Raw genomic sequence first — 14,757 nt, forward strand, 5'->3', positions numbered from 1 at the left:
CGAATAAAAATATTTGGTTGGTTGCACAAAATGTGGCCTATAAACTGTATCGAGTTAGCTATCGAGTTACAAAAAGATTGTAGACCACTGGAGTAAATGATTACAGAACCATCATCACAAAAAAAGTACAACACAAGAAAGAAATAATGGACAGTATAATAAATCAAGATGAAGGTAAGTTTCAATAAACTTTCCAGTGATGCTCTCTTTTTGATTTACATGATCAAAATGAAAGACTGCTGACTGACCTGCGACTAAAACGATCGGCCGTTTGTCCGGGTGAAGCTCCATCTGTCGGGCTATCCAGGGCCCGTCGAAGTGGGCGTACCACCAGCCCTTCTTTTTGTTCTGGGGGTCTTTGTACTGGTCGGCCGGTCGGATGAAAGGAATGCGGAAATATCGCTGCTGGCGGTTCATGGCCACTTCCTGATGCTGAGCTGTTACGGGAGGAGCCGGGTTCTGTTCAGCTGCAGGAGGACAGAGCATGATTACTGAATATGTATTTGTGTTAAACATGCAAATTGTTCTCTCCAACAAAGCACCTGAAATAACATAACCTTTTATACCTCATGTTTTGTTTTACTCTTTTGTAACAGCAGAGATGACACAGAGTGAGGAAGGAAACAAAGTATAAAGCTCTCAAAACATACAAGATTAAAGAGAATGCAGGAAATACACAAATATGACATAAAGAGAAAAAAAACTGGTAAAAGCAGCTCTCAGTCTCTTATGAAATGGCCTTGTGGAGACCCCAGCTGCATCAGTGAAAGCCAAGAACAAGATCCACATAGAAGAACGCCTGTGTGCCTTTCAGAAGTTATCTTATCAAAAGAGAAAGAGGGGTAAATATAGTGAAAGCAGAAGCAACAGTGCTCCCTTTCCCCATCATGTTGGATTTTTGTTTTCAAGATGAAAAAGGAAGGAAATGAAGAGCACTGGTACGCTCTCAGGCAGCCAAATAACATGTTTGTGTTGTTGCTGTGCAATGACTAAAGTGTGGAGCTGTCATACCAGCATCTTTTTGAAACCTGGCAAAGCATGTCTGGCAGTTATATTTCTTCTAATTTACTAATTAGAAGAAATATTTAAGAGTAAGACCAGACAGGGTTAGGGTTTTAGAGCCTTGGTCTTTAGTCAGCTAGTCGCATGTTAGAAACACAGGAAGGTTATTTATGTGCAGGTTCACAATTTCTACCAATGACAGCGTGAGAAGAAAGCATGGAAACTATTTACTTTCCCCCTGTGACCTTATGTTCCTGAGGTGAGGTGTGCACATATGAGATGTTGTGAATGTACAGATTTGTGTTCATCTTCACAGGTGAAGCATAAAAAACAATAGTTCAGAGTAAGGGGATAATACAGGGGAATTATTTCTCCACCTACCGTAGTCAGTGACAGATTTAGGAGCCCTTTGATCGCTTCCATCGTCAGTGCGTTTCTTGTTCTTGGACTTCCACGCGTGATAGACCTTCAGGCGCCGGTGGAACTCCTCTCTGCAGGCTGCCAGCAGCTCAATGTCTGTCCACATAAAATGACAGCAGTCAAACATAACTCTACATCAATATAACATAAAGACACTGGGGAAAAAAAACACTAAAATGCCATTGTCAATGAAGGCAACATTAGGGACTAAAGCGTGTTGGAGAGAAGTTTACAGCATGTTTAGTTTCGTTGAACTTGTCCTTTAGTTTAAAAGTGAACACAATTTAATGAGGAGTTTAGGAGCTCACACTGTGTTTTCTCCACAACCAATAAACACAAAGGAAACATTCAAAACATACAAAGCTTCTATTGAACATAAGGCTATAATCAGTCAGACCTCAAACTCAGCCACCAGTACAACCAAAGCTACTGGGTTCCACAAATTAACCAGATGTCTGTCTTTGGATTCCCACAGGGGGGATATCAGAGTCCCTCACACTGATCAGAGTAGTGTACACAGAGACAATTATAAAGGAGCAGAAAGGCATCTGCATTTCATGCTGATTGGAGGGAGGGTTGGCCCGGGAATCACTGGGAAGGGCAAGAGTCTGGCAACCTCTAGAATGATGATCATTTCCTCTCAACACGGCTAAATACATGCTGATGAGCTGAAGCAGCTGTGGGACCATCCTCTGACCGGTCTTTTGACTTTCCCGGGCAAGAAATACCGTGTCCACACTCTGTATAGCTGCAGGCTCTGCTGCACTACAGTCACTTCGGCTTGCACGTTTAGAAAAGGTACCATGTGTTTTAGAGTGCCAAAAACTGTTGTTAACAATTAAGAAACATATCGTTTCACTAAGAGATCTACCACTGGATCTTCTTGTAAAGGCTGGGTCAGTGCAAACCACCTCAGTGAAGTTGATAAGAGCGGCATCTCGCTGAACATGGGTGTGTTTTCTCACCACAGGAAGTGTTGATGACATCTCGCAGCTCAGCATACTTCCACTTGCTGAGGTCGTACTTTTTCACACCGGCAGCAGCTTTGGTTGCCTGCACCTGAGGACCCCTGTGGCACAGAACAGATGAACATGTGAGAGAGAGAGAGAGAGAGAGAGAGAGAGAGAGAGAGAGAGTAAAGAAAAGTGTACAGACAGCTAAGACAGTGATTAAGTGGGATGACCTGAGTGTAACTCTGCTGGTTCTATGATTTTTCTATGATGAGTTCGTGTGCTGTGCAATTTCAAGGGCAGACAAAATATGAACATGTTAAGTTTGACAGAATTTAAAATGCTCGCTGTATTGAGAAATGAAAACAGTTGCTTTGACAGCCCTGCCCGTCGTTGTCTCAGCCAATTAAATCCACATCAGAAGCAGCTCAGCGGGAGAGCTGACGAGCAGAACTTGGCCATAAAGATGCAAAGAGCTTCTAATGTCACATCTCTCCGGATAACAGCATTGATCTGAGTGTTATTTTTTACAGTCTTCTTTTAAAACAAAGGTGAAATGATGCAGTTCGTCGGTATATAAATCAAAGTTATAGTGCAAAGATTACAGCTTCTTAAATGACTGCTGGAAGAAGTCTGAGTACATGTCAGGCGTGTCTCCAGCTTCCCTGCTGAGTTGAGGCTGCTAATGCTTTAATACTCAGGACTTAGCTCCTCTATTTACAGTCGGCATAGTTGCTAATGTTTCAGGGCAGAGGATTACTGATGTACGAATCATTAGCCAGATTACCATTACCATTTATAATTCATACTGGCTGGAGAGATGAAACTGATTCGGGATTATCGTCATTCCAGCAGAGACATGAGCCAGTGTGTTGCAGCCAGGGGGAAAAAAAAGAAGTGAAAGTGTATCTTTCTTTCAGGATTTTGTTTTTTGGCAGGGGTGTGTGCAGGAAATGGATGGTGGAAGAAAGATGGAGATGATCCTCCAGCTTCTACTGTAGGCCAGCAAAGCCTGCCAGAGTGTTTACTGTTACGGCACATGTGTTTTTCATGAGTTTGGAGCTCTGTGGCGTGCACATGTAACACACGCTGCATTTGGACTTTCTCTCTTGTAACAGATCTCCCTTTAGTTTCCAGCAGTCAGCTGACAGGGATTGAATCAGACATGCAACGAGGCCACGGCATGCCTGAGTCAACACTGACAAGATAATGGGATATTGGCTCAGATGTAATTTAGAGCTCAACGGACCTGCAAGGTGCAAGCAGGCTTTCTCCTGGCTTTTAACTCTTGTATGAGTTTGTGGATATTCAGGGCAGACTATTCTGCCAAGTTCAAGACCAATGAGAATAAACTGGGAAGCTGTGACAGGGATGCTTATGTTGCTGTATTCAGGGAGAATCGTAAAGCATATTTCTGCTGAGCGTACACTACTTCTACCCTTTTCCCTTCACTTTGTCAATTATTTTTTGTCTCTATATAGACACAGATAATAGAGTTAAACTCATTTATAACACAGGAGATTACATAGAGAAAACTTGGTACCTTTAAAATGTCTAACATCAAAGTGAAAAATCTGAATGTTACAGTTATTGTCATGGTGGTATATGAACAGGTTGGATAAAAACTCCATGTATGGGTGAGGGGAAGCACATAGGTTGTGCTTTGCGTCAGCACTGCAAAGACTTCAGACGTAACTGCTCACGCAGAGCCAATTAAGATCTGAGAAACAAAAGATCACATACTGCACATTCTGATCCAACGCTCATTTATGTTTCACCATCCTCATTTCTCAGTAACCAATGATCACACATAATTATCCTCGAACTGACTTTTCTAATGATTCATGCCAAAGTAAACCATGCATCAAAATTTGATTTGTTTCGATAATAGAATCTCGCTGTTGGCTTTGCATTGCTGGTATCATGCTGAATTTAATTAAAGGAGCTCAGACATTTAGGTCTACGACAGAGATTAGGACAGACAGCGAGGGAGGGAGTGGGTGATTATTGTTGGTGATAGGTTTACTCGGATACAGAAATCCCTGCTGGTATCTTACATGGCTCTGGCTGAGGATGAAGAGATAGGAAGATCTGAAAGAGAGTCATCACTGGGAGAAAACACAGCAACGGATGAAATGCAGTTACACACACATGCTGAGGCCAAAATGACATTTTTTCTTTATTGTTCTGTCTGTGCGGTGCTCACAATCATTCAATATTGTGCTAAAATGCACATTACCTGCGCAGGCTGGCATCTATTTGCCCCTCCTCTGTGATGAGCTCCGCCTCGCTCTGAGCGATCCTCATCGCTAACTCTCTGTCTCGTCTCTCCTGCTCCAGTATTGCGCTGCGCTGGACCTGCTCCTCGCGCTCCAGAGCCAGCTGAATATCCAACTCGGCCTGTAAGCACACAACAAAACACTTCTCCTCTTAATGTGTTGTAAAATCGACAAAAAGCTGGATCATGTCTTAATAATGATGCAGCCCTGTGTGCCAAACCCTTCATAACAATGAGGGCTCTTCTGGGCACCCAAACCTGCTTAAACCTATTAAGCCAGGTGGAAGTGCTTCTAAACGAGCTTCATTGGTCATCAATCTGTACACAACCGGTAAATAAACAAACACATTTTGAACTATCAGGAGGGACACTCTTTCAAGAGCTGAACCTGATTCAAACTGCATGGTTTAAACGTGGACATATAAGCTTTCTGCTGATAATACATAGAATGAGATGAATTGAGTTACATATCTATCAGTATACATAGTATATAATCTCCATCTCCTTACTGAAAGCCACTAATGAAGTCAACAGCGGGTGCTTTTCTCATAGGAGCTTTAAATATGAATGGCCTCCAGTTGAGAATACATTATTCATAATGCCGGACAGTCAAATCTGCAGCTGTGATACGTGGGGGAAGCATGAGAACCAATACTTTAAACTGTAATGACGTCAGTTTGAATGTTCAGCTCCTTTGTGCTGTAGTTTTATTTGTGCTGTGTCTTATAGACACCTGTTGATCCTGCTCAAAATAGCTTTATTACACAAGCTCTGAAGCAGGTATTTAAAGCTGAGCCTTACTCTCTCCCAGTTCATTTAACTATATTTCCCCCCAGACACAAAAGAGAGAGTTGTTTGTGCTCACAAGCATTCGTTAAACTGTTTTGAGTGAGAGGATTTATACAGTGAAAACCTGTAATTAGTGGTGTTACCCTCTAAAAATATAAATACTCCAGTGTTGAAATCTAGATGTTGTAGAAAAAGTAAAGTGAGGTTGAAAGGGTTAAAGAGAGTAAGAAAGTGCAGAACTTGACTTTTGACGCAAAACAACAGAATAAAATGCAGTGGAACTCACAGCAGAAAACCTTAGAAAGTTTACTGCTGCAGCTCTCAGCCTCAAAGCTGTGGATACACAAACAAAGAGTCTACTGGGACATGTGGCCTGTGACAGCCTGGTGTCCACTGTCTAACTGCTAGAAAGAAAGGTACAAATGCAACTGTCTAACAGGTCATGGGTGAATAAAAAAGGCTAAAGATAAACAGAAGGTGTGTTGTGCATGTCACAGGTGGATGAGTAGAGGGTGATGAAAGGTAATAAGACAGAGGTGGATAAAGGTGTCTCGGTGAAGATGAGAGTAGGAGGCTTGATATGAAAACAAAAGATAATGCACATACAGATAAGTATGTTTAGAAATGAGAAACTAAGCAGGAAGTGGAAGCTATACGATCCTACTATAGGATCAGGATTTTGTTGTGCAAAAATCAACTTTAAGAAACAGGACATTCATATTTACATACTATGATGCTGTTGTGAGTTCTTTTTTGTATTTTTAAATATTTAAGAGAAAACCTAAGGGCCATGTGTGCTTGTCGAGCGACTTCTTATGTGACACCACCAAACATTTGTTTTGTTTGTTGTCTTGGGGAGCAACTAAAAATTCTGACCCTTAATCAATGTATTTTATTATGGAATAACATTCTCAATGATTCAGTTGCTTTAGTGTTTTCTAAAAGGTCGTAGGTCAGACAAAGTTGCTTGAATAACTTAGTGCTTGCCAAACCCTTAAGAAAGTCAGAGAAACAACACATAATCCTGAAGGTGGAAACACACAATGTTGGCTGCTTTAACTTCTTCAAAATATTATTTAAACAATTAAATAATTAATAATTGTTGCACCTACTGATCAAACTGATCCATTTATTTCCTGACAAGTGGTTTTAGCCCTATTTGTTTAACTTTAAATATAAAAAAATGAGAAATGTAGTATTCTTCCAGCAACAACATAGACCTTGATACTGTTGAAAATGACTGAATGAAGGTCCCACTTAGTCTAGGATTAGGATTAAGTCTGGGGAGCTATCTTGCTTGAATGTAATTAAAATATCAGGGTATGAGCACTAAAACACTGCAGGGGTGGAGTGGTCAGTTACCTCATTAGGGTTAAACAAAAGACTAAGAACAATGCCATCTGTTTCTAATATATTTACAACTAAAAATTAAATGTATCAACAGTAGAACATCTTTGAAAAGAGGGTAAGTGTGTATACAACATGAGATTCAAACTAATAATGGTTGGGTTTTCTTGAGGGCTTTCTTGAATTTCTGCCTGGCTGATTTTATTTTGTTGCAGTGAAGTGAAACAACAATCAAAAAACTACATTTTGGGAGGCTCCAAACCTGGATCACTTTCTCTTCCCCCTCCCTCTTCTTTCTATCCTCCTCCTCCAGCTTTCTCTTGATCTCCATCTCTGCTTTCCTGAAATGTAAGAAGAAAATCACTTAACTGAAACAAATAACAAACAACTCACTTTTCATACTTTAAACAAAGCACATGCCTAAATCTTTCCTCATAATGTTCCCCGGCTCCAACTTACAGCCTCCTGTCCTCTTCCTCCTGTTTGCGCCTCTGCTCCTCTTTGTCCCTCCTCTTCCTCTCTTTCTCCATTTCCTCCTCGATGTGTTTCAGCCTCTCGCTCTCTTCCTGCTCCTGCTTCTTCTTTTGCATCGAGGAGAGCAGCTGCTCGGAGCGTTTCACCAGCCCCTGGTACTCAGTGTCAATCTCTTTCCAGGTCATCAATGTAGACTAGTGAAAAAGAGGAACACCAGAGTGGCCGGTGATGGTCACTTAAAACAGAAATACTGATCAATGAATTATAATCCTACAGTTTTTCACTATTGAATAAAAAAAGTTTTTGAAATGACTACCCTCCTTCTCCTCAGCCTCTTTCTCATCTTGCTCCTCTTCCTCCTACTTCAAAATTGTTCCCGATTGTTGTGCACACAAAAAAGCAAACCTAACTCCCGTATTCAAGCTCCGACTTCTGTGTGATCTGATTGGTTACATGTGTCTCCAAAGTTCAGGAGATTGTTAACCGAGTGTGATGTTTCAGTGGCAATGTTTAGCAATTAACACACACAGGCTTTCAGTTATGAATAATGTGTCTTAATGTATGGACGTTTTTCAAAACACTGTGTGTAGTGTTTTGAAACCACGACCATGGCACAACCTATCCATGTGGTAACCAGGCAAAAATAATGACTGGCACAGTATCTGTCACTTGTACATGGCAGCCAAAATGTTCAACTGCCCACTTTACACACAATCAACGAGAGGAGAAGAGGTCACCAGATAGTGAAGATTCACCAGAAGGAGTCTGACACAGAGAGGTGACATGACAAGGCCTTGTCCCCGACGTCTTGAAGTCTGAATGACAGCCGTTGTCACCTCATGCATTATTCAAGAGGAGATGTCACGCCAGGAGCAATTTCTAAGCACTCAGAACGCCATGAGTGTCCACAGTTGGGATGCTAATAGGCTAACAGAGGGGCATAAGGAAGAAAGAGAGGCTGATTGGCAGGGTCAGGAGTCGCATGTGCATCATCATCATCAATCAGGAAACCTTGAGGAACCTATCTACAACCAGTTGATTGCATTCAGGTGATGATATACAGCAAACAATTTGTCAGACACAAACAGTGAATTAGTACATTTAGTGCATAGATGCCTGGTGGAAGTGTTTGTGGTGACTGTTTATTGCACAGGGAGGGAGAGCAGGAATTTCACTAAGCATGTTGGATAATTTAGCAAAAACAGCTCCACTACATTATGTTGTCAGAGAGAGGTTTGTTTTTCTTCAAGCAGCTTTTTATCCTGTGGTGATTGAAAATATTGATTCTGTGAGATTGAGAGAGAGAGAGAGAGAGAAGGGTGGGCCCGCTGCAGAAAAGCCACAGTGAACAACAGGACAGCCTGTTACTGGCAGGGAGCTACAGGTGTGATTGTAGAAGAGAAACATATAAATCCTATGCTGACTTGTTTAAAGGAATGTTTGTGCTGTGAAGATCTTCCTCAGATTCAAACATAAAAAAAAAAAAAACGTCTTAAGTATACTCTTTCCATAACCATAAACCATGCTCAAAAAAAGCAAACTGATGGCTAAGCAGCTTAAAAAAATCAATAGAGAAATAATCCTATGGCTGTACAGGTAGACAGAGGTGAACACAGTCAGGCCTGATGACTCACCTTTATCTTTGCTGACAGAGCATCTATGGAGGCAGCCAGCTCCTGGACCTTTTTGGCCATCTCCTGCTTGCCCTCCTTTAGCCCGTTCACCACCTCGTTGAATCGCTCCATGTGCTTCTTCAGGCCACGAACCTTCACCATACCGTCGATACTACGAGAGACAGGAAAAATACAGTCTTACACAAATATTCCAGGAACAAATTAGACCATAAGGAGTTTTCTACAACTTAAAATGACTACATTTATTTCCATTAAAAATCTATTCATGTAAAATAACATCCTGTAGACATCTTTGAGGACTTATCTTAAACACAGGGGCACACATTATAGTGTTCTGCTCAAATGTGATTTGAGTTTACAAACTTTCACCAGCCATCTTTTAACATTGCTCTTAGCCGTTAGCTTGAGGATCTTTGTATCCAAATTGACATGTAAAAATGCTGCCAGGTGAGTTTTTGGATCACAGTTGGCAAAAACTTTGCAAGAAAGCTCTATTGTGTTCAAAATGTTCTCATTTGTCCCTCATCCCTTCTATTCCTGCCGCTCTATAAAGTTGGTGAGAGAAGTTTGGGTGCTCCTTTACAGCTCTGAATCACCCTGTGATTGCCATGCTATACCCTATAATGAGCGTTTCATTGAAACCTGGACAATTAAACTTTTTTCAATAGATTTCAAACATATAAAGATATCTTATGCAGCGTTATCCTTCCTTAGTTGTCATGAAAGATGGATATATAAATCTTAAAAAATAACAGTCTCCATATTGAAGTACATAAGATGATCATGTGTGTCTGTTGGTATCAAACGTTTCCTCTTTCATCCACACACATTCTGTCACTCAAAGTGTCTGACACAGATGGCTGCTTTTACCAGAGCCATTTTTCCAAATGCAACTTCAATACAGAAAGACACGCTGTATTTTCCCGAGCAGTACAGTGAGACATCATTTCTCCACAGATGACTTTCGAGATGGATTTGAACTTCTAAATTCACAATGCGAGAAAGCCATCAAAACCAACCAAGCATGAATCAGTTTAAAGAGAAAGAACGCAAAGCGTGCAGGGTGATATGAAAAGATACGAGAGCAGAGGGCACAGACAGAGAGGAAGAAGGTGTAAAATCATGCATGTGTGTGTCTCTCTCTGTATGTGTGTGTGTCTGTGTGTGTGTGTGTGTGTGTGTGTGTGTGTGTGTGTGTGTGTGTGTTTGTCTGTCTGTGTGTGTGTGTCTTTGTGTTAGTTAAGGACAAATGCTAGGCAGAGACTCACCGGGGCTTATGCTTCTTCTTACACAACCACATGCGGACGGTCTTTTGAATCTTGATGCAAGCCGAAGCTCTGTAACTCATCTTGTTGCGAACTGTATAGAAAAAGATTCACACAAAGACTTAATGAGATCTTAAAGTCGTCTTCAGGGGGGTTCAAGTTCTGAACATGAACTGAAACTTCCCCCCTGATTGAATGTGCTCTGGGACTTCTAACATTGCTGTTCCCTATTTCTCTAACCCCTTATGTTGTTTCTACTCAAACTTAGTCTCTCGATTAAAGGAAATGCAAAAATCTAAAATAAATAATTTGCATTTGCACAGCATACTTCATTGTTCTCTGATGCATTGAGATGCTCATCTGCAAATACCGAGAAGTTCAATAATGTCCTCTTTTATTCAAATATGATGGAAATGTAGAAATTGATTTTTAAAATTCATATATGATCTGCATAAACATGCACCTAAAAAATTATGATACAGCTTTGTGTTGACGGCGATAATGGCTACTACACATTGACAAGTAAAGTGATAATAGAAATCAGATACACCACTGTGATAATAAGGTGGAGACGTACATTTCCTCAGGTTACAGGTCAACAAATCACACAGAGGTTCTGTTCTAACTCTAATGTAGTTTCATGTGATGCTTTTACACAAATAAGCAGAAGCCTGCACTTTGTTATGTGGTGGAAATCAATAACTTGGCACACAATGTAATGGTTTGAGGAACTGGTTTTAGAGTACTTCTCCATACTGCTGCAGGCTGCTGCTTTCAATATTCAGAATGAATGGGAAAGTGTGAAATATGATTTAGTAAAGCTATCAGAGTTGTTTTATAAACTGTCAGGAAATGACAAAGTCGACCTCTGCAAAGTGAGAAAAGTTTGCCAACACAAGTAAGTTATGCTGCTAACATTTATTCAATAACTGATTTTGAATCCGGTTGATGTAGTCTCATTTGATGAAGCTTATTTTTCATTGTAAGGGCAGATTGGACTCTTTCTTTTCAGAAATAGCTAAAATGAAAAAATAAGTTATGAAATGACTTAATGTCTCCATCTGTTTGGGAAGCCATGCAGAGACAATGTTACATGTAAGAGTGTTAAATGATCTATTCTAAAACATTTAATGAATTGATGTTGGCTGTCAGAAGGATCTCAATAATTTCATTTATACTCCTTTAACCTACGTTTGATGACAGACAAGCTGCACCACTGAACCTTCTTCCAACGGCTACACAACAGCCATGTGTTGACTTTCTTAAGCAGCTCTGCCAGGTGGTCTGGATCAGACTTCATGATCTGGTCGAACTCTGCAAACTGATTTACAAACAGAGAGAAAAACACTAATCAAACTTTGATGCTCTTAGTTTGAAAGATGTTCATGATATATTGAGTTCTACATCACATGTGTCATTCATTGACTTGTTTGTACCTTTCCAGGGCGAAAGAACACTCGTGTCAATCCAAACTTGAAGTCATTGTCGTTTAGGCCCAGAGCTTTGAACAAAGCCTACAGAGGAACACATATTACCTTTAGTCACACAGCATTGTAAATGTGGTTACAAATGTAGAGCACAAAACTGTTTGTTAGCTCATAATTTCTTAAATAGGACAATGTGGCTCAAGGCTTTTTTAAACAACTACAGTAATTGGTTTAGATTGTTTTAGTCATTTAACAGATTTCCTATTTATCCAGCGAAGAAGAAAAAAAATACATTTATGTAAGCCTACCTTGCAGAAGAGTCGTGGATTCAGGCGTGTGAGCTTGTCAGGCATGTACTGTTTATACATGTTATAGAGTTCATGGAAGGGGGCTCTGGAGGGGAAACCCCCCTGCATCAGGTCCAACACTGACACCATGCCTAATTACGAGAAACAGACGGAGAGAATATGATTGAGGTGTTACAACTCACTGATAAATGTGCACTTCATTTATCAGAGGAACATTTTACATTTAAAGAGATAATCTGTCTCCAAACAGCATACACTGAATCTTCTGCTTCATGTCTTACATGTACCTAACCAAAGGCTATTGTATTCATTTGTGTGTACGAAAATGAGCTTAGATCGTGTCTATAGAAGTGAAAAAATTACCATAGCCTTCATGAAAGCCAAATGTTACTTTGATGTAATTACTTTGAAACGTGTGTTGCAGCACCATACTAACTTCTGCTTTAATAAGCTGTGTGCATGGACTGGAAGATTATTAATTAATCACTGTATAGCAACACAAACACTTCTACTTCCATAATAGCCCATGACTCAAGTGCAGGTGCAACAAAAACATCTAAATGATTCAGGAATCTTAAAGTCTTCACAGTGACAGGCTCAGTGTGCTGAACAAGGACAAACCCACACTGAAATATTGTTTATTTAAATAAGAACAGTGTGTTTGACCATGAGTTTCACTCACAATTGAGTCACAGTACACTGAGTCCTACCTGAGCACTGCAGCTGCGAGAGAATCAAAGCTCCTTCAAATTGATGGCTGACCATCTTCAGGTTGGGTTTGACACAGCGAATAAAACTTGAGCCCTGCAAGAAAGAAATATAAAATGACTAGTCTCACCACAGAACTTCTCAATCTTTGCCTGCTCTCTTTCCTTTGGTTTGTAATAGTTCTGCAGCAAAAATATATTCCAATGCTTCTCTGTACTTTAAAAGGTTAGTCATTTTAGCTTGAGTGTGAGCATGAAAGCAAAGAAGTTTTCTAAAAAATGTGAAGTTGAAGTTACAAATAACAAAATATTACTCACAGTACTTCGAAGTTTTTCCAGCAGCAGGTTCAGTTGAGTCTGTGTGTTTAGGACAGAAGGAAGCATTTCATGGTTTGTTGTTAATGTTTGTGAAGAAGATAACCCAGATAGATCTAAGATTAGGTTGTCGTGTCATACATCTTTGTCACAGGTGAGTAAAGAGGGAAACAGTTCAGTCGAGCAAGGACAGAGACACCTTAAACAAGGAAATCCAAGGTGCTTTATATACGAAACAAAGGCTTCTGGGTGAAGTATGATTATTATGTGATTTGTTTTATTCACTAAATCTACTCTATGGGACCATAGTCACCTGGTGATACTGTTTAAACGTGAATATAATTCATAGTTTTCCAAAATGAGCATATAACTGTTGAACTGAAGAGGACTGGCAGCAGAGTCTTGGGGAACTTAGGGACATTTTTGCATGCCAAGGAATTAAATAACCAATAAAAAAATCTGTCTTCAAAGAGTTAAAAACAAGGTGTCTGTGAATGTTTATGTATACACATACAGTTTAGCATGAACATGTTACATGAACACATTAACAAGAAGCTAGTTCAATATGGGAAATCTGCTTGCGGACCTCTTGTTATTGTTTTTTTTTGTGAGAATTTCTTTTTTTATTTTATTTGGAATGCACACTGTACAATGAGTCCTACAACAGTTCAGTTGGGAAAATGATCTAATATTAAATAGAGCTATCCAAATTGTTTATACATCTGTCTTACAATGAAGTACATGAGAATCTACTATAACATCCATTATTAAGTGTTTGCCTGTGGGGAAATAAAGTTGGAACAAATTAGCAGGAAAATCATTAAATATTTTCTTATAGTTGTGACAATACTGAAATTAAAAACCTCTGTTGAAATTTGAACTCACTTTTTTAGTCATATTTAATCGTACTGAATTCAGGGATATTTCATGAGCATACAAAAACAGACTTTGACAGACGCCCTGACCTTGAACTTGTTGCCAACGCTGATGAAGCTGAGTTTGCCTGCTTTCTGTTTGGAGTCCTTGGCAGTGTTGGAGTTCTCAAACAGCTCCCGAACAAATTTGTCTTTGGATTCACTCACTAAACTCTCCAAGGACATGTGCAGGGCGTCATTGTTCTTCTCCACAAAACGAGTCTATGGACACACACATGTAAAAAAACACATGTAGGCAGGGGCAACATTTTTATTAATGTAAGAAAATGCAAAAAAACAAATGGATGCCTCAGTCCCTTCTGCATTCAAATCACATAATTAAAGCATGTGTGAGCCATACTGCTGGTATCATTGTACAATAAGTGAAATGTATTGGAGCTGTAATTAGTTATCAATAAATCTGGTAGTTGATTAATAGAAGATGATAAAATGACACCAAATAGCTTGATGATCAGTAAATCATTTAACACATTTGAAGTGTTTACTAAGTAATGCAACACTTTAAAGGATGACAGACATTCTGAAATGTTACAGATACTTTAAAGAATGCTTAACAGAATAAACAGTTCAAGGCTGCATATCTGTGATTAAGATTTAGTTTGCTTTAGCTGCTAGATTCTCCCCCATCTTATTTGAACAGCCAGCTATATAGGAAACAATATTGACAGATGCATTTTGGTAAAAAAAAAAAAAAAAAAAGCTCTAATCTCTAATACCACCCTGCTCTAACAGCTCTGTATAATGAAATCTGTGTTATAAAGTACCGTTTCATAGCAGACCGCTCCAGCAAAGTGCCTGATGATAAAGCCTTCGTCATCCCGCAGATTCCTGTGAATGGTCAACTTCGACTTCCTTGGAACCTAAGTGGGACGGGAAGAAAGCAAATCAGATTTAATGACAGTGCTA

General features: G+C 39.8%; 1 protein-coding gene across 3 annotated transcripts in view; it reads right to left on the reverse strand.

Annotated features, from left to right (window-relative positions):
* The window catches only part of myo6b (myosin VIb), a 33,547-nt gene that overhangs the window by 1,499 nt on the left and 17,291 nt on the right, over positions 1 to 14,757 (reverse strand). For 2 of the 3 annotated variants that reach the window (XM_061062658.1, XM_061062657.1), the window contains exons 17-32: positions 14,616 to 14,711; positions 13,882 to 14,052; positions 12,920 to 12,958; positions 12,605 to 12,698; positions 11,895 to 12,025; positions 11,596 to 11,673; positions 11,351 to 11,480; positions 10,163 to 10,253; positions 8,895 to 9,045; positions 7,246 to 7,454; positions 7,049 to 7,127; positions 4,612 to 4,772; positions 4,430 to 4,480; positions 2,388 to 2,491; positions 1,384 to 1,518; positions 249 to 467 (exon numbers count right to left, since the gene is read on the reverse strand). In XM_061062658.1, the coding sequence (XP_060918641.1) occupies positions 249 to 467; positions 1,384 to 1,518; positions 2,388 to 2,491; positions 4,430 to 4,480; positions 4,612 to 4,772; positions 7,049 to 7,127; positions 7,246 to 7,454; positions 8,895 to 9,045; positions 10,163 to 10,253; positions 11,351 to 11,480; positions 11,596 to 11,673; positions 11,895 to 12,025; positions 12,605 to 12,698; positions 12,920 to 12,958; positions 13,882 to 14,052; positions 14,616 to 14,711 (1,939 nt within the window). The remainder of the gene's footprint in view (positions 1 to 248; positions 468 to 1,383; positions 1,519 to 2,387; positions 2,492 to 4,429; positions 4,481 to 4,611; positions 4,773 to 7,048; positions 7,128 to 7,245; positions 7,455 to 8,894; positions 9,046 to 10,162; positions 10,254 to 11,350; positions 11,481 to 11,595; positions 11,674 to 11,894; positions 12,026 to 12,604; positions 12,699 to 12,919; positions 12,959 to 13,881; positions 14,053 to 14,615; positions 14,712 to 14,757) is intronic. The other variant, XM_061062659.1, reaches the window with a different exon arrangement.

Source organism: Labrus mixtus, chromosome 18, assembly GCF_963584025.1.
Source record: "Labrus mixtus chromosome 18, fLabMix1.1, whole genome shotgun sequence".
Lineage (NCBI taxonomy): Eukaryota > Metazoa > Chordata > Actinopteri > Labriformes > Labridae > Labrus > Labrus mixtus.